General features: G+C 38.0%; 2 protein-coding genes across 9 annotated transcripts in view; both read right to left on the bottom strand.

Moving 5' to 3' along the window:
- Nucleotides 1–8,458, bottom strand: part of epb41l5 (erythrocyte membrane protein band 4.1 like 5) — a 29,105-nt gene extending 20,647 nt beyond the window's left edge. For 4 of the 8 annotated variants that reach the window (XM_008402619.3, XM_008402586.3, XM_017303678.2 and 1 more), the window contains exons 1-3: nucleotides 8,237–8,457; nucleotides 6,593–6,804; nucleotides 839–943 (exon numbers count right to left, since the gene is read on the bottom strand). In XM_008402619.3, coding sequence (XP_008400841.2) covers nucleotides 839–943; nucleotides 6,593–6,772 — 285 coding nt within the window. In that variant the 5' untranslated portion in view covers nucleotides 6,773–6,804; nucleotides 8,237–8,457. Of the gene's footprint in view, nucleotides 1–838; nucleotides 944–6,592; nucleotides 6,805–7,922; nucleotides 8,038–8,236 lie in introns of those variants that run through there. The other 4 variants (XM_008402595.3, XM_008402578.3, XM_008402572.3 and 1 more) reach the window with 2 other exon arrangements.
- A 1,274-nt stretch (nucleotides 8,459–9,732) lies between these two features.
- Nucleotides 9,733–19,941, bottom strand: part of ptpn4a (protein tyrosine phosphatase non-receptor type 4a) — an 84,710-nt gene continuing 74,501 nt past the window's right edge. The window contains exons 20-27 of the mRNA XM_008402567.3: nucleotides 19,161–19,327; nucleotides 18,977–19,067; nucleotides 18,134–18,195; nucleotides 17,884–18,030; nucleotides 17,227–17,355; nucleotides 16,567–16,715; nucleotides 14,611–14,746; nucleotides 9,733–13,821 (exon numbers count right to left, since the gene is read on the bottom strand). Coding sequence (XP_008400789.1) covers nucleotides 13,444–13,821; nucleotides 14,611–14,746; nucleotides 16,567–16,715; nucleotides 17,227–17,355; nucleotides 17,884–18,030; nucleotides 18,134–18,195; nucleotides 18,977–19,067; nucleotides 19,161–19,327 — 1,259 coding nt within the window. The 3' untranslated portion in view covers nucleotides 9,733–13,443. The remainder of the gene's footprint in view (nucleotides 13,822–14,610; nucleotides 14,747–16,566; nucleotides 16,716–17,226; nucleotides 17,356–17,883; nucleotides 18,031–18,133; nucleotides 18,196–18,976; nucleotides 19,068–19,160; nucleotides 19,328–19,941) is intronic.

Raw genomic sequence — 19,941 nt, forward strand, 5'->3', positions numbered from 1 at the left:
TTAGCACATTCTGATTGAATTACTAATAGCCTTTTAATATATTGTGCAGCTCTAACTGTTGTTTTGATGAAGATGCTTTAGTTTCTACATCAGGACTGTCCCTGTTTTTCACAATCAGATATATGTGAAGATTGAAAGCAGATTCTTGAATATCTCTTAAAACAACACCTGAAAACCACAAGAATTGTGTCATAAATAAAGATTTGAAATTCTAACTTTTCTACACTTGGCATAAGAGCTGATAACTATGTGGCAACTATTTTACTAGAAATAGAAATTAAAATATATTAACTAATTGAAAAGTGACCCAATATTCAGGCTGGATGAGTGACAAACAATGAAGGAGACAGAGTCATGGCTTCGTGAAAATGGAGGCAGACAGAACGACGGGTTAAGACAGATAACAGAGGAACTTGCAGTACTTTCTAGTTTCCTCTCCCCCACATTCCTCATCCTCCCTCTCCCACTCTCTCAACTTAAACATGCTCTCCGCCCTTCTCCTGCATTCATCTCTCCCTCTGCTGGCTCCCACTAATTCAGTGGCTTTGCGGAGTTTCTGTTAAAGGAACAGGGTCACTGACTTAAAACAGTTTGTGTAACAGGACAGCGTAACGGCCAGCGCTGACAAATCTCCCTTAACCAATCCCTTTAACCCGTTCACTGAAAGGGAAGAGGATTAGACCTTTGTACAAATGAGAGAATAATTTGGAAAGAAATCAAACGTTTGACCAAGAAATACAACAATGATAATACTGTTAATATGCATTAGATCAGTCCTGAATCGATGTTTTTCTTGTCCTAGTTGTTCCACTAATGAAGACTGTATCACAGTTCTTACCGGAACCTGTGCAGAATCCATGAAGCGCAGTCCAAAGTAGTCTTTCTCTACAATGTCCAAATGGTACATGATCTGCTCAAACAGTTCTTCACCTTTGGCTTTTTTCTGGTGGGGAAAAACAAAAAAAAAACAACAACAGAACATTTTAGCAACTATGTGTCAGATGGGATTAAGTCAACAAGAGGTATAAACTCAAATATGGCAAAAGAACCAAAACCCCTCCTCTTGTTTTTATTAAATTACATAAATAACTTCTTTTTTTTTTTGTCTCAGTAGGCCGTTTCCTGGGTGAAGGTTGGGCTTCTCCATAAGACAAGGAGAGATTCTGTGAATCAGGTGTTGGCCTGTCTGATCAGCCCGTACCAGTTACAGCCTGTGTTCAGCCTGGAACTGGGAAATCTCTTTTCAAACGCTCTCAGTCACATGCACCGACTCAAACCACCTCTGAATTCTTTCCACAGAATATCCCTTATCTTTGAATATACTTTTATATATACTTTCTTCTCAACTATAACCATTTTTAGCAGTTTTTTTAACTTTAGGATCACCAGAGAGAAGCATAAAAAATACCCTCGTTATTGTGAATATTTAAAATTGATGCTTTTGAAATTAAATCACTGTTATACTCATTCCCTTCAAATGAGAATAACAGCGTCTAAACATATACAAGCATCTAAATTAAGAATCGGTAAATTCTTGAGAATTAAGGCAAATTCTCCCATTTTGCCCATTTCTTTAGTAAATAATGACATGTGCTGTTCATTCACTGCATTTTTTTCTGCAGAGACAGTAAGTCAATGATGCTGTCAAACAGACAAAATGCTGCAAAATATTCATATATTCAACCTTCTTTATCCAGAAACCCCTAAATAAAACACCCATTAAACTTTATGGTCATAGTGACTGTAAAACATGGCACTGACAGCATCATGCTGTCATTGCTGTGAGGGAGCTTTCCTTTAGCACACACAGGCAAGCTGGAGTTGATGGGAACATGGATGGAGCTTCAACATGAAATCTTATGTTTTCCCATATAAGACCCAATTTTTTATTTTAATTTTTTTTGCTCGTTTTTTTCTTTTTTAAAGAAGAAATTACAGAAAATGTATTCAAAATGTAGCTTTTTTCCCCTAATCATTTCTAGGTAGGGTATTAGGCCAGGTTATAAGATAATTTGATAAATTACAGGAATAGACATATAATACTAGCAAAAAAGGACAATTTTACCAGAAAAGCGCCTTAAAACACAGTTTAAAAAAACAGTTTATATCTAATCATTTGAGTGACCCAGTCAAAGCCCAAATCTAAATTCAACTGAAAACCTGGACTAAGCATGACAATTGGTTTGTTATCCATCTAGTTTCAATGAGTCTGATATACTTTACAAAGTATTTTTTTAAAAAGGGGCCAAAACGAAAAGACGCAAAGCAAGAGAAACAGTTGGAAAGAAATACATTGTAGCAGATCTGATCCCAAGAGACTCTGTAGCCAGCTTAGGGGGACAGGCCCCATGCTAACTGGCATAGTTAACAAGGCATACCCCACCCTACAGCACCCATGGAGAGACAGCACAAAGGACTTATTGTGTGTGTGTGTGTACTGCACCCAAGGTCCTGCTAAAGTGCCTGCACTGCCGTCTACTGTTTTGTATTCTTTCTTCCTGCCTCCGAGGACACAACTTTTTCTCTTAGACACCGTGTCAAGTATTTTACTCATGAGCTAAACAACTGACAACCACAGGTCCAAGAATCCTTCTTGGATTCATCTGCACAGAGCATAAACAGTAGAACAAGAAGCAATGGCACACTGCAAAACCAAAGAATGCTCCTCACTTGGTAGAAAACTACAACTTTTGAATCATTTATTGGGAGAGTGTTAAAGCATTTGGAAGATGTACTTTTCCTCTGTGCTACAAATCAAGAGAGCAAAAGAAGTGACGTGGGGGTGAAAGGGTAAGAGGGCCAATAAGTTATGGATGAGTGATATGAGGGAGTATAAGTGGGGCTGGTCTGTAACAAAACCTTTAGTTCAGTTTCTACAGGTGAATGTTACACACAAGGGCCTATTGAAAACACCACGAAGGCAGAAAACTACAATTAGGACTTAAAAATAATACAGGATACCTCCCTCATTTTTTTCAACATTTGTCTCAGTACACAATAACTATAAATCTAATCTACATCTGTGTGGAAGAGTGAAGGAGAAATGATTGAACAGACAAAGTTGTGGACAAATGGATAGAAATAAATGGATACATAGACAGAAACATTTACACAACTGGACAGAGATTCAACTCTGGAGGTACAAATATTTTCTTCAAGTTTTGTTGTGTTTTTCATCCAAACTACTTCTCAGTCCAATACTCATAAGAACGGATATAAACGGATTAATGGAGCAACGTTGTTGTGATGACGTGCTGAACACAGAGTGTTGGATAGAGTGGGAACTTCTTAAAGATACAGAGACTGACCAGCATTTTCAGTGAGAATGACAGAACCCGTCAACAGATCCCAGTCTTTTCTTAAGTTGGTTTCAATGCAGTAGAAGGACAAGAAAGCTGAGGTGGACAGGAAAATAATAAACGTACTGACAGTAAAGGAAGCAGCACAGAAACCTTCAATGATGAGCAAACAGTCTTACTACTCATGAACAAAATGTTCAATGCCTCCAATTCAAGATGAATTGATTAATTGAAACATAAAAAAAAAATACACTGCATAAATTAAAATTATACACTGGTCAACATCTTACAACGTCAAGCTTCTAAATGTTGGCAGTGGAGATTTAAAGAAGAACTTTGTAACAACACCAGAGGAAAGAAACACCTAAAACTTCCATTAAGAACCATTGTGAGGGTTCTTGTGAGTTATGGTGGCATTTTCTTTGTTTTTACTTGGAAGTTAAATGGTCAGCTCCCTTCAGGTTTCAACCAGTTTGTTTTTACTGTCTTTCCAACTATAGCTCATACAAACTTCTATTTATTAAAGCTGCCAAAGACAAAACATGATGTGGGCAGCAGAAGCACAGCAATGTAGTTGTGTAACACAGCAATGATCGACAATGAACGTTTGAAAAACCAGCTTTAAATTTGAAGGAGACTACTATCGTTTCTGTGCCTGACTAAGCACCTTCATGTTTGTGCTAGCTGGCACTGTTCAAAGAAAACTCACCAACAAGAGTGATTTAAAAAAAATATGCATATTGAATAAAAATTAAAAAAAATTGTGGACTTTGTTTGAGGAAAGCAGACTGTCATTTCTTTTGATAACTTAAATTAGCATAATCTGACTAAGCCAGTATTGAAATATAGTATGTTATATAAAGGGTTTGAAATGTAAATTAGGGAGAATGTTGTGCAATGGTGATATTACTGTTATATAGCTGTCTGAATATATTATTGACATGCAAAGTATGCATCTATATGCTCCTGAAATATTTAAGCCAACAAAATCTGCTATGCAGTATTTTGCAGTTCATCTTGTCTAAACTGATAGTTATTAAATATATTTTTGGAAAAGAAGTGTTTATGGTATTTCCTACAACAATCAGTAATTTGGAGAAACATTTGCTTAATCTGTTCTGTCTTTAAGTGTTTGCTGATTTTATTCTGGAAATAATAACTCTTTACACATCAGCTGTCCAGTTTCTCAGCTGAAAGCACAAACACAGGATGAGGAGGCAGGAGAGACAAATGGGAGTGATTTTCATGATCATTAGTTGCAAAGGGAGGCCCGTGGGTATAAAAAAATAAACACAAAAGAGAAGCAGGAGCTGGTGGGGGGAAAAACTAAATAAAAAGACAAGGATGGAATTGTGGACATATTTAACTATTTTTAAATGCAAAATAAAGAGAATTAAAGAGAATCAACATTTCTTCTTCGCACATTAGAAGAAGAAATGTTTATTTCTTCTTCTCATCAGCTCAGTAGTAGAGCTAGTGAGTTAGCTCTGCTACTCACTAAACTCATTAATGACAACAGTCAAACCCAAGCATTATTACATTTTATTCACACTATGCTAAATGAAAAAGACTTGAGACAAAAGATAAGCTGAAATATATTAGGGAGCAACATTAAAATTTTTAAATAAAGCATGATCTGCAACAGCTCCATGAATTAAACTGGTAAAAATGCACAACAACAAACTGATGGAAAAGCCATGTAAAAAATCCAGCAACAATTCCTGCCAAACAAGAAAACAAGAGAGGAGAAGAAAACAGGAGCAACAGAGAGGAACAGAGAGAAAGAGTCCAGGCTGATAACATTCCACTAGAAAGAAAAAAACTCACTAAGAGTACAATACAACCTCTCTGTGCAAACTATAATGAGCTGATAGGATAAGAATTTGGCCAGTCTCACACTTGACATCACTTGTGACATATAGGTAATAAAAATCAGTTTTACACTGCTAAGGAGTTCTGCATGTCTGAGAGTTTTGGGGCTTTTGTACCAGAGAAGAATCCACACATTGTTTCCAACAGTCTGTCACAAATACAATTTGTTGCTTTTTCCGTACATTTGGAAAAGTTGCTAAAGATAACAGGTTGAAGAAATCTTTGAAATTATAAAACTAGTTTTGAATGCTAAAAAGCAAAACTACTGTTCCTAAACTCAATCTATGTTTTTGAATCTTCCATCTGTAAACACTCTTCATGCTTGACTTAGTGTCTAAATTCAAGTATCTAAAAATTTCGATTTCTCCCTGTTCAAGAAAATACCAACACAACTTTGCAATCTGCTTCAGAATAAAAATGTGTCTTTAAAAGCACAAATTAAACACGCATCTGCCATTATTAAGTCTTTGACACTTGCAGAAACCCCGATATAATTTTTTATCAAGCAATGAGGTAAATTTAGCCTCTTTAGACACTTGCAGTCAATGACGTTCTTAGAACATCTTGCGCTAACAACTTTATGTCGTTAGCTAGCAACCGTTAGCTAATGACATATTTGTTTATTTATGCATAAATAAACAAAAAACATGCATGTTTTTGTTTTATTTCTAAAGACCACTATTAAATTTGAAAGAAAGTTTGGCACTTCATAGTAAAACAAATATATGAGGGAAGACTCAAAATGCCTGCACAGAGCTCTACTTCAGCTCAGTCAGAAAAAAGGAAAAACTAATTTGGTACAAGATGGAAATAAAGAACAAGAAGGAGAGTTATGGGATGGGATGATGAGTCCAACATGTCATGTGATGCTGTCATGTGCTCTTAGGAGAGGATCATGGAATTACAGGTGATCAGCAGTGCTTCAACACACACACACACACACACACACACACACACACACACACACACACACACACACACACACACACACACACACACACACACACACACACACACACACACACACACACACACACACACACACACACACACACACACACACACACACACACACACACACACACACACACACACACACACACACACACACACCAGAGGCTTAACTGGACTGCTCTACTGACATAGGTACACATTGGTCACCAGTACACTGCTGTCATTTTTCCCAGGAATAACTTTGTCTCATATCAGCTTGAGAACATCTTTTGCAAGAGTTTTAATTAATAACTCAGCCTTAACTGACTGTGTAGAAAAAAAAACTGCAGACAAACCAACAGGGAAAGATGGAAATTAACCCACTGCATCAGTTTTTTAGAACAAAGTCTAATTCTATTATTTATTATTTATCTGCACCACACATGAACGCCTCACTGTCTGGGCACAACTTGGAGCAAACTCCTTACCGGCAGGTCAACGCTGACATCCGTCCCGTCCAGTAAGGAGACCCGGCAGGTGATGATAGACGTTGCGTCTCCGGCTGCAGGGATGTGTGTCGTGGCCCGCTGTGCTTCTCGTAAACGGGTTTTCTCGGCGTGTTTGCGGATGGAGCGCCGGCCTAAAGTCCTGCGCAGGAAACTCAGCATGGTGGGTGAGGAGCAGGACAACAGGACCACACCTGTTGATGAAGAATAACATTAGTAAGAGAGTAGTGTGCCTCTGAATATTAGTCCCTGGAAACAGTGGAAAGTTGCAGATTTCAGGATCCAGAAATACAATTTATCAGGCTGGGTTTTATTCTCTACATGTTCTAGTAATCATAAAACAACACTATACTAAACACTGATAAGCCTGTTACAAATTCACAATAAGCAATAAATCAATTAACAGCATGATAAAATGAAATGAGATCAACAATTTACAGTTGGACAACAATTATTAAACATATGCTCCTCTTTTTTTACGTTTGCCTGTTCTGCCTGTCTAAACCGAATGATTATTGTTTTATGAAATTCAATTTTGGTTACATAATCCATTTTAATTATTGTCATTTTGGTTATTTTGACATTTCAAATGTTTTACAGTTCCAGTGTTAAATGTGCTGGAAGTTTATTTTTTAACATTTGAAACCTTTAGAGGCTGAAAAATACAACAGACTGGGGCGGGGGATCGCTATCCAGTGAGACAAACACCCTAAACATTCAAACAGAGCAACATTTAAGTAGTTTACATGAAATCATATCTAAAGTCCAGATCTCAAAAACTGAGAATGTTTGACAAGACAAAGTTTGCCCTTTCAAGTCTTGTCCAAACTGGATTGAACAATTGAGTATCCTCTTCATAACAGAGTGTCTTCAGTCAGATGCTTCTTCAGAGTCGCTGTAATACAGACCACCACAGGAGATCCCTCCTCCACAGCCATTAGCATCTACAACAATTCTGAAGTACGAGTTACAGCAACATTTATCTTGTTTCTCGGATAAATAAGTATTTTGAATTTGAATTGGTAGAATAAGTATCAGTCAAAGACATTTTATAGGAATCTGTAATATACAATAATTGATTCAAGGGGTGAAATGTCTAAATATTTTAAATGTGGCCTGGAGGCTGTAGTCCAGACTCAAGTGCTGAATGAGCTGATGTGCATCGGGTCCCAACTTCAGCGTCAAAAACCAAAACCCAACGGAAAAAAATACTAATTTCACGGTTTATTACGTTTTCAAAACTATTTGAGTAAGCCCACGGCAAATTAACGCAGATTTAATTGCGTATTGTCCATCTCAAGTTCGCAATCACCAAATGTCCGCCGCTTTTTGCCTCCCCCGAGGAACCGAACTCTTCTTCAAAAAGTCTGGAACATTCTCTCCCATTTTAATCTTAAATTGAAACAACGATTGGGAAGTAACCGTTTAATCCTAGCGACACCTGTAACGGTCAGGGCCTGAAGTACCTGAATATAAGCAACAGGTGGGCACTTGTTTTATCACACCGGCTGACGGCTGCAGATAGAACTAGTCGAATAGAAGAGACTCCGAACGTGCTCCGCTACAACAAAACAAACACCACCGTTAGCTCCCGGAGCTCACTGACTGACACACTTGGATACTTACAAAAAAAGCCTCCTGGTAAGGAATTCACGGGGAGAGCACGTCCGCTTGCATTGTACTCCGCTAAAGTGGAAGTTTGTATAGTCCCATACTCTATAACTTAGCTTTATTCTGTCAATTTCTCCGCTTTTCCTTTTTCAAACCGCCGTCCTCCCTCTACAGGATAATTTTCCTCACAGTCCCAACAAAAAAGTAGGAGTCGAGCTCTCCTCAGGAAGTGACGTCAGGACAAATCCAGAACAAAAAAAAATCGAATTAGCATATGAGACAAACCCTTTCCCCGCTTTCGGACGTTTTTAGTGTTTTATTTTCTAACTACAAATAATTATAAAATAATACTAATAGTAATATTTGTATTTGGAAGAATTTCTGCTCAAGAGGTTATGATGGTATACTTTCAGCGCACAGTCACTGACCAGGATCCAAAAAATGAAAAGCTCTTGATATAGCCATGATTGAAATATTTACCAAATAGAATGGTAATGCTTCAATTGCATTGAAAAGGCATTTCCTTTCCATTTATTACATTTTAGCAACAAATTATGTGCATCAGATTCATGTGGCAGCAGCACCTTCTACTGATCAACTGAAGGAATCACTCTTTAGACATCTCTGGATGTCTAAAGAGTGAGGGACTGAAGGAGGTTGATGCCCGCATTGTATTTATTCAAATCAGTGCATTGCTCTTCACCCAAGATTATAAAACTGTTCTACAAGTGCCTCTAACTCTACAGGCACTCAGAAGATATTAGTTATTTATAAGATAAAATAATAATAAAATATTCAGTGTTTAGTAACTACTTGCTTAAGTAACAAGTGTGAGTCCTTGCTCTAGATCTATTCCTTCAAATGACTTAGACTTTTTTAATTTAATAATAATTTGGAAACTAATTGTATACGAGTATTAAATAATATCAATCCTGGGTTGTTTGGTTAAACAGTACTTGAAAAAGATATGTCTTTTGTAGATGCAGAATCAATATTTTGGCCAAAAATTGTAATAACAATAATAATAATATAACTTGAGATTATACCAAGCATTCAAAACATCACAACTCCAAACAAATAAAGTTTGGATTCTTAATGGAGTCTTGTTTGGAGAACATGGATCCCGACACTTACCTGACTGCTTACGCTTCCAAAGTGATTTAAACCAAACTCCCAAGTCAAAATTGACAAGGAGTATGAATGAGTTAAAAAATAATAATTAGTCTAACCTATTTGGGGCCCTAATTGTGTATATTCCACATTAGTCCCCTTTTCTGTTAATTTGAAACACCTTTCTTCAAATATTTTATATTTCTGAAGTTTTGTGATTTATCCCTCTAAAATATCTAGATATGCTGTTCAACCACAGATATTTGCTTTGTAAATCAAGGAATTCATGTTTTAATTGAAGTTAATTGAAGTCTTCAGTTGTGATCTTTTTCATGAACTGATGGATGTTGCCTAATCTAATTTTTATAGTCTGGAAAAGCAATGTGATCTGAAGCCACATCTCCATGCTTTGACAGACAAGCTTTAATTGTTCAGAATCAAGCTTATAGACATGTCCAAAGCACCGTAAAACCATAATACCAGATAAAAAACGAGCAACTGAGGACAAAAGCTTCTTTTTATGACACAGGTAGGAAATAAACCAAAGGTTATAATACGGTAAAACACTTTGTGGTTCATTAAATATATACACTCGCTGTTTTAGATTGAAATAAAACAAACAAAACTTTGAATTACACAGCATTTGTGTCACATTTGGAATCATCCAAATAAAAATAAAACCATTTTTCTGCTCACAAATGATTTTCCCTTTTATTTTAAAGTTTTTTTTTCATATACAACATTGTATTTACATGGTCTAGTAATATTTACACAAAATGAACAAGTGGCACTGTGTCATTAGGAGTTCTCTTCTTTGTTCTTTACAGGTGTCTCATTTTCAAAGAAAAACAACGATAAATTAAGAATAAAAGTACTTATTTTAACAATGCTTTACGTCTCTTAGATCTGCTTTTTATGTTCAGTAGCACTACCTGCCCCCCCAGCCTCTCTACAAAGTGCTGTCCCCTTCTCCTAACCAATTAAAACTGATATTAGTTTTTTACAAAAATACAACAAACTGAAACCCTCCCCACATCTCGTCTCCTCCCGACTTCTATCAATCAGTACCTTAAACTCCCACTTAAATTATAAAATTCCCGACAAATTATGGAGATTTTTCCGCTTTTGTTAAGTTTCTTTTTAAGCTGATTTGCAGCTTTAAGCTCTCTCTCTCACACACACACGCACATCAACAAAAACAGTTAAAACCAGTTCTTTAGCAAGCCATTGATTAGCTGGTTTAAAACTGAGCTGTGCTTCTGGACCCGGCGTACTCTGCTCAGATGTGTCGTTTTGCCTTGAGGCCATGCAGAGAGAGTGGGATCTGTGTACAAAGAACCGAAAACAGAGGCATCTGGGTGGAAAGAATGAGGAGAATGGATGCTGTGTGGGCTATGCAGAGATGACTGAAGGATGCTGGGCTGAATTTGGGAGGGTGACACACTAGAGGGAAAGCTTAAGCAATAAATAAAAAGTGGAAGAGGATGGCAGCTCTTTGTTCATCCTTAAAATTATGATTCAGCTCTCTGAAAAAGGAGGATTCAAACACTGTGTAAATATTTTCTCGAGCAAGACTCGGGTGGATTCGGATGCATTTTTCCAATTTTGTGCAAAGAGGAGGTGAATATTCAAAAGTTTATGAACATTTTAAGTTTTTAACATTTTTTGGTTCAATTTACAACCAAGGAACTCAATGTAATTGGTATTTTTAAACAATAGGCCAATACAAAGTTGTGCATAATTGACAAGAAGAAAAATGATGCATGGTTATCAGAGTGATTAAAAGGTGATCAGAAAATAAGAGAAAGTTAGATACTTTCTTGAAGTAGAGTCCACTTGTGTAACTTCAGCAGAGTATAATTTCTGTCAAAATCAGGACTCTGTCGTTTATTAAAGAATGCTCAAGAAAAAACTGGAGGCAAGAAGAAAGTCATCCCATCTGCGGTTTGGAAACAAGTGGAAGAAGGTGAGCCAGCTTAAGCTGAATATTTTAGCTTACGTGTGAAAAACACATAATACTGTAAATATGGTAAACCTGGGTGGTGGAAGTGTTACGCTGTGGTCATGCTTTTCTTAAACTGAGACAAGGAAGCTGGTTGAGGCTGATTGGAAAATAGACGGAGTTGTTTAAATCCTGTTCAAAAATGGCCCAGTCAAAGTCTAGACCCATTTACAATTTAGAAAATTGTTTTCTTCTAGTTCTAAGGTAGGTCTAAAAATTAATCTTCACAGACCCTCCCATCCTTCTTTTAGAGCTTCGGTTGATTTGAAAAAAAGAATTTACTCCCTGTGTTTGCACAAAAACAACCTAAAATACTAGTAACAGTAAGTGAAGGGAGAGTGAGTTGTAGTATTTACTAAGATGCGTACAAATAAACACCAGTTATCTTTTTTTTTTAATGAATGAAACCCATGCATCCTTTTACTTCAACTTTAAACTTGTGCATTTATAATCCAAAAAACTGACATTTGTGATTTTAAAGGGGGGAAAATGATGAAAATAGTTTTGCAAGTCCTCTGAAGGAAGGAGACAGAGCAACACAAATAAGACTTCACACACACATACACACACACACACACACACACACACCCCAAAGCAACACAGAGCTGCAGGGGTTTCCAGAAAAATCCATGAGTTAATCAGATCAAAAAAATAATTTACCAAACTCTCAAAAAATCTAGTGAGGAAAAATCAGTCATTTCTCTTTTTCATCACACAAACATAATTGATGTAAAACACTGGAGAAGATGGAAAAAAATGATCATGTGTAATGTTTGTGCTGCCTCTGAAGTCTTTCCTGTCAACTAAGCTCCTGTTTGCCACAACCCAGTTCAAAACAGGTAGTTTCACTCACCCCTTTTTAAAGGCTGAGATCAGCTCACTGTGACTACTTCTGTTGATGCGCCTCAAAAACAAACAAATACTGATTGCATAAAACTTGTAGCAGCTTTTCAACCAAGCCTGAAACAAAAACAAAAAAAAGAAAAATGCATGAAATACCTGGAAATATCTGTGTGGCAAAACTAATTTTGATCAGACAGAAGATTTTCTTCTGGAATGATGCAGGGCTTTCCTGTTGGTGTCTGGCTCAAGGACACTTCAGCAGGAACACTGACAGGATAAAAAAATGAGAAGTGATCCCAGTTGTTGAGTTCAGATTCTAGCTCAGGTAACTATTTCTCTTTCTGCCTGAATACTGCTGTGAATATTTGCAAAAATTAAATAAAGATCTCCACTAAACAAAGGCCCTGAGGACTGCAAACTATGAATGTGTGTGTGTCTGCGTGTCTGTGTGTGTCCAAGCTCAAAAACACAGAGCATGAGAAAGTACCCAACTTGCCACAGCATCGAGTGAAAGAGGCAAAAAAGTGCTTTCAGCCATCCCCCTGTGAGTCTATGCTGTCAAAAATGTAGACAAGAAAAGCGGAGAAAGATTTCAAATCAAATACAATAAATTAAATCACTGCGTTTTTTTCCCCCTTGAAAAGCCCCAAAACTAAAAGAAAAAAAAACCTCAAACAAAACAGAGCAGGGGGCGTAACACTATTTCACTAGCTAAGATTTAATCAGGAAAGCGTGAAGCTCTAGACTCGTACAAACAAACAGAACTTACAGCTTTTTTTGTTCAGTGGACAGGGTTTGACACAAACTAAAACACAATAAATACTCTGTCTGAGGAACAAAAGATAAGATTTCTTTCTTTATCAGCTAAAAGGACTTTAAAAAAGGCAGGTCCGTCTGGCAGACTCGCTTGGAAGGGGACAGGATGACCCCTTTGGGTTAAAAAAAGAAGAAGAAGAAAAAAAAAGAAGGTCGGGGGAGCATTTCATCCATGGGGAAGCCCCTCCCCTTCGGACTTATGGCACTACAGCGATTTCCCAATCCAAACTTTATTTTTCGTACTTTTTTTAATTCTTTGTACACTTGTCTTCTAACCCTGATCATAAAACACCCCGTCACTGTACCTATTCAACACAGCTGGATTTCTGGTTGTTTTTTGTTGTCGTTTCAGTTCAGCGTTTTCATGTTTGTCCTTTTTTTCCGTTTTTGTCGGCATAAAGTGCAACAGTGCTTCTGTTTTCTCCTCCTCCTGGCGACTTCCATGCTGAGGTCAGGGGTCAGCAGGAACAGGATCCGGATCTGGGTTCGCGCTGGTCTCACTCGTCACGCTGGTGCAGCTCGCGACGCTCGGCTCCTCCTCCTCCTCTTCTGTCACGTCCCCCACGTCCAACACCTCCACTTCCTCGTCGTCGTCCTCGTCCTCCTCGTCCAGGCCTCCCTCCAGAAGCTCCACCACAGCCACCTCTGCTTCCTCTTCCACTTTCTCCGCCTCTTTTCCCTCCTCTTTCTTCGCTTCCGTCTTCGTTTTCTCCTCAGCCTTTTCCTCCCTCGGCTTCTCCTTCAGCTGGTAGACGGCCGCTGCTTGGGGCTTGAACAGACCTTCATCGTACACTTTCAAGATGGCCTCGCACACAAAGCGGTACTGGCTCTGAGTGGAAAAAAAGAACCAAAACAGAAGAGAACATTAAAAGCACCGATCTGTTTCCAAGGGTCCTGCGTCCCATCATTTAGGTTCATTTTTTTAAATGAAATACTACATTACACTGTGAATTTATGGGAAGAATTTTCACAGCAGGAAACATTTAAATATGGAACCTGCAAAATCCAGAAACTGGGATGGATAGATGGACTTTAAAAAAATAAATAATTATGAATAAAAGGAAAGAGGAAGGAGACACAAAAGGAAGGGAGCAAGTAAGGAAGGACACAAAAGACCCAAGAAGGAAAACAAAATAGAAAGAAAGGACACAAAAGGCAAAACACAAGGGAAAAAGAGAGGTAAGATCCAAGTAAGAAGGTAAGATATAAAGAAGAGAAATAAGGAAGGGTATAAGAAAGGTAAAAAGGAAGAACATGAGGATGGAAAAGAGGTACAACAAAGAGGGAAAGAAACCAAAGACCCCACGAAGAAAAGAAAAACGATGAGAAGGACACAAGAAGACAATGAAAAAAGAGAGAGGTAGGACCCAAGGAAAGGGAGGAAGGTCACAAAGAAGAAAAGATGTGAAGGAAAGACACAAAGAAAAAAAAAAGGAATAAAATAGTTAAAAAGGAAGAACACAAGGATGAAAGAGGGGTATAACATAAAGAAGGAAATGAAGAAATAAATGAAGGAACAAAGGACACAAAGGAGGAAAAAAGGGAAAGAACAAAGAAAACAAAGAAGGATGCACTCAGGAGGAAGCAGCTGCCCGATCACGATGGCCAGACTACTTACTGGTGTTTGTATCATCATGGCCCTCTGATCTCTCATGGTTCTGACAATATCCAGAGGATACACAGGCTGGCCGCACTCCATCAGACACAATGATGTCTCCATGGTGATCAGAACCCCAGTTCGACCAATACCGGCGCTGGGAAAAAATAAAGATAAAACAGAAGAATGGAAAGAAATTAAATTCTCTTTAACCTCTTAAGTGGTTAAATATCAGGTTATGTTCTTTTTATTAAAATAATGTTTTAATGTTCATTTTGACAAAACTGTGCTTTGAGTGAAAGTCGATTTGTTGTGATAAAAAAATACGTCTTGATTTCACACCAACTAACTAATAAACTAACAAACCCTCTAGCGTTTCTGACAGTATTTTTGTCTGTGTGAGTTTTCAGATCATGCAGCTGGGATAATCTGTGGGGGATTTCCCACTGTGCCTGACATCTGGTGTAAAGTGTTTAAGCTGTTTGGTTTTTGGTTGACATGGCCTAACTTGTTCCAACATCATCATTCTGTTAACTTAAACATTTTAGAGAAAATTGTTGCAAAAAGTCTTGTGGTTCATTTAAAAACAATGTTGCAGTCCTGACTTTTTACCAACATGTTATAAGAACCCTTCCAAAATGCAATAATTGGTCATATTTTTTTTCTTAAACTAATATTTAATATGCTCTTCTAGAACAATGGCAGCGTGATGGTATATACTGCCATTCCTTGCCATATTTTTTTAGGACTGCACATTCTCCTTAGGATGAATTAGCAGGTCTATGTATGGAATGATGAAATGATTGGCAGCTGTCCTAAATGTTTTCCACCTATTTATAACTTTGTCTCTGCAGAACAGTGGATTTTTGATTGTTTGTAATGAATCTTATAACCCTTCCCTGATTGATGGGCACCAACAGTTGCATATCTTTCCATTGGCATTGTGTTAACCCAGACCCAGTGGCAAAAAAAGTGGGTATGCACTGTAAGCAACGCATAGGGGCGCTGAACTAGAGGGGACTCAGTAATGCCAGAATTAATAATAAAATAATAAGGACTTTGTGGTATTCTCATTTAGTGATGTAATTATATTAGTTGTGCTACCACCCCCATGCCACTAGATAGATATATAAAGAGAGAATTAGATTGATATCGATATATACATGTAGATATGAATATACATATCTATCTATATAAATCTCTATATATATAACTTTCATATCTATCTATCTATCTATCTATCTATCTATCTATCTATCTATCTATCTATCTATCTATCTATCTATCTATCTATCTAATAGCATCATCATTTATCACTGTATCATTATGCTACAGTTGCTTGTAATTTACACAAGATGGATATGGAGATGGAATGAGCTGTTGTCCCATCAAGCTATAAGAATGATAGGAAACATGCTAACAAAAAGCCTCAGATCTGCAGCCCATTGGCAGTTCTAGACACAGGCCAACAGAATTGGCTCTTTGGCTCACTTACATATTAAATGATGAAATATTGCCGTTTTTTGTTTCATTCTTTTTAATTGCCCTGTAGGCAGCAATTTATTCACATATATGTACATTTATTATTATTGATACTTTAATTAAAGATTAATTGTCCAAATTTATGTTATTGGGGCCTCCAGCCCCAATAACATGTTCGCTTACGCCTCAGAAAGTATGTAGTTGCGCCCCTGCCCACACCTATGCTCCAGACCAGCAAACTACTAAAATGTCATAGTTGATGGAAATCCAACAAGGACATTGCATACATTTCAAGTGTTCTACCTTATTTGACTTTTCTTTTACCAGCATATGCCAAATTATGTCATGTTCAATAAGATTTTATTATTAAACAGGCGAAGTGCTTTCATTTTCACATCACTTGGAAAAGAAAATGACTTATGTCATTGAAGATGAAGGATATCTAAGCACAATACATGACTGACTTCCTACTGTGACTATTCAGAGATTGTCTACCTGCAGTGCACCACCATGGGCTGGTCCTGTCCGGCCCGTTTGCTTCGTACCAGAGCCACAAAGTCCAGGAAATCTGTAGAGTCATCAGGAACGCCGTGGTCCGGCCAAGCCAGGTACTGGAGCTGAGTGAGCTCTCTCTGCTGCTCACTCTGGAAAAAAAAAAGAAAAAGCACCACATAAAATTACTAGACAAATAAAAAAGACTTAGTTTTACAGGATATGTTCTATTGAGATCTGAGTAGCAGATACAGTATAAAGTTCAGAATCGCAACATCAAAAGCACGGATCCATTAAAACGCCCATGTGCGGTAATAAAGCCAACTTTTCATTTACATATTCCCTATTTTGTAAACAAAACATTATTCATCCCACTCCTCGTTCCTCCAGTTAGTTCATCTTTTCTCTCTCTCTCTCTTCCTGCAGCGTGACCGACTGTGGTGGTTGCGTTGTCATGGCAACCAGTTCCCACAGCATGAGACCGGCGCTCGGCAGTGGGATCCAGAAAAAGAACAGCCCACACTGGTCACTATGGCAACACACCTCTTCGGGGTTCTCAGCAGGCTGAATGCACCTCGTTTCTAAGTCTGTTTGGTTCAATAAGTGTGTGTGTGTGTGTGTGTGTGCGTGCGTGTGTGTGTGTGCGCGCATGTGTTGTGTTACCTGTGAGTGAGTGAGAGTCATCTCCCGCACCAGGAAGGCGGAGTTGCCTTCTTCGTTGTGGCACGTGACTTTAAAGTCTCCGTAGGTGGCGCTGCTGTCTGGGTTGGGCCAGTACTGGTGACACTTCACCTGTAAACACAGACGGAAGGTTTCGGTCAGATCTGTGCGCCGAACGGATCACAGATCTGCGTTTATTCTGAGAGCCTGCAGGTGTCAACACTGCTTCTGGAGCGTTCGATGTTGTTATGCAACGCTGGTTTCACTCTTTCATAAGTTTGTTCTATGGAAACTGAATGAATGAAGAGATGCAGCAAAGATAAAGCTGCAGTCTCCAACTAAATATTTCGGAAAAGGGAGTAAATAAATGAGGCAGTCAATTCATACGAGACAGGCATGAGAAGTTTAGACTTTTAGAAATGGACAAAGAAATGGACACTGAGCACAAAGAATGGATGGATGGACAATAGAAAAAGGGATGAACAGATAACAGAAAATGAATGGACAGACGGACGGACGGATCCCGTCTAGAAACATTTCTCTTTTTTATACTCTAAACTCTCTGGTATTAACTCACTTCACACTGAAACAAAACCTGAAAGCTGAAATCAAATCTCCAGTAGAAGCGTCATGGTGTTTTGGTATGTAGGTGTCACATACCCTGCCCCTCTCCACCTGTGTGGTCAGCATAACCACCATCGACGAGCCCTGCTCCCAGGTCATCCGCCAGAAGTCAGGGCAGGTGTTGGGCAGTGGGCCCTGGCACGCTATGTAGCGGTTTATCAGGCTGGACGCAGGAATCTCCATCTGAACCGAGGAAAACATCATGCAGCAGAAAACGCCAGAAAGAATGTTAACGTATCGCTTTATCACAGCTGAGCTACAATGAAAACATATGAAAGATGCTTACATTGATGTAGTTTGCATTGATGTAGTCGTCTGTGCTTTTCAGTACGACCCGTGTGGCATCATCTGTTAGAGAATAACAGGAGTGAGGCTACACAGTTAGTAGGGCTGAAATTATTAATCGTGATTACTTGATTATTGAAATAATGCTCAACTAATTTAGTAATCCATTAATCATTAACTGGAGGATATAGACAAAAAAAAACTCCTTTTCTGAAAGAACAATCAACTCAGAGCAGTAATTAAGGCAAAACTGTACAACAATATATACATTTTTGTGTGTATTTGTTCCTGCCTCTAGCCCTTGAAAAGTAGATTTTAATTTCAATGGATTTTTATTCTTGTAAAATAAAAGTTGAATAAAAATAAAAAACCAAGATGAAAAATCTTTATCTGTAAACTCATATTACACATCTGTGGTTAATAAACTATTAATTGATTAATCAAACAAAAAAAATATTCACCAGATTATCCCTATTCTGTACAGAGGCTAAGTCAAGCAGAAAGCTTTTCATGTGTTGATGTTAGAAGTATTTTCTTGGCTGATGAAAAATCCTTTGCTGCAAATGATCCAGCATTCACTAAAATAATGCTGTTATTGGATTTTAGGCAATAAAATATGTATTTTCTTATTTAAAAAAAGAATGAAATTATTTATTATTCATTCAAATTCTTTTATTTTACTTCTAATATTGTGTAAAAAAAAAGGCTTTAGTGGTGAATTGAAAAATCTGCAGAATGTGGATTTTTGTTTTTATCCCATTCATTTGATTAACTGCAGCTCTAAAATTTAAGATGAAAACGAAAAGGGAGCGAATGTGAGGGGAGGAAGTAAACAAACACGTACATGGGGAGATGTCTCTGTAGCGATTTTTGGAAACGTTCTGAGGTAATTTGGCACACAGCATGGTCATCCCCGGCCTCTTCCTGTACAGTTGCTGTGGGATCAAAGATGGAGATGATCAGCAGGATAAGCCTTTCCCTCTCTGATGCATGCGGCCAGTCTGACAGCGTGAACCGGCTCTCCTCACATCAAACTGAGCCAGAATGGCTCCACTACTCAGGCCTTCCTTCAGAGTCACCATGGAGTCCCTCAAGGCATGTTGGTCGAGCTGGGTGGGATCCTGCAGGGACTTCTCTGGGATGTACTGAAATTCCGGCTCGGAGTCGACCTTCTCTTCCACTACGTCGTAGATGGCTGGAAGACAGGGAAGCAAGTCACACAACTTTTTCTGGAGCTCAAGATGAGAAGAAGAAAAGCATTTTATCCTACAATTTGTTTATAGTCAAACTTTTATATTTGTTCTATTAACGAGGTACCAGATTTTTTCTGCATCAAGCTATAATGAAGGTTTCCAAAAGATCCAGGTTTGAAGAAATCCATACATTTTAGGTTTCAAGTTGAGACCTCACTTGCACACACCATTTTAAACCCTTTCAGCTCAATTTTCTGATTGATCAAAACAGATTGACTGATCCCTGGGTTTTGTGACGGCCCCTGCAAAACATAGATTTTGTTGTCCTTAAGTGTGGTAAAAATAAGGCTGATTTCTTAAAATGTTGCTACAATTTTCTCCCCTTCATGTGTTTGTTCTCTTGATGCCATCTATTTTGTGCAGCAAAACACCCTCCACAACATGATCCTGCCACCACCGTGCTTCGTATTTGTAAAGTTGAATGTAACAAGAGTCTGCATGGATAAATCGTTTAATTTTTGTCTTTTTTCAGCCATATATTTAATTGTAAATACCTGGTTGCAGTTGTATAATTCAATAGCTATGATAGAAACGATGCATTCATCCTGGTGTGACG

The sequence above is a fragment of the Poecilia reticulata genome, chromosome 2 (genome assembly GCF_904066995.2).
Source record: "Poecilia reticulata chromosome 2, P_reticulata-male-v2, whole genome shotgun sequence".
Lineage (NCBI taxonomy): Eukaryota > Metazoa > Chordata > Actinopteri > Cyprinodontiformes > Poeciliidae > Poecilia > Poecilia reticulata.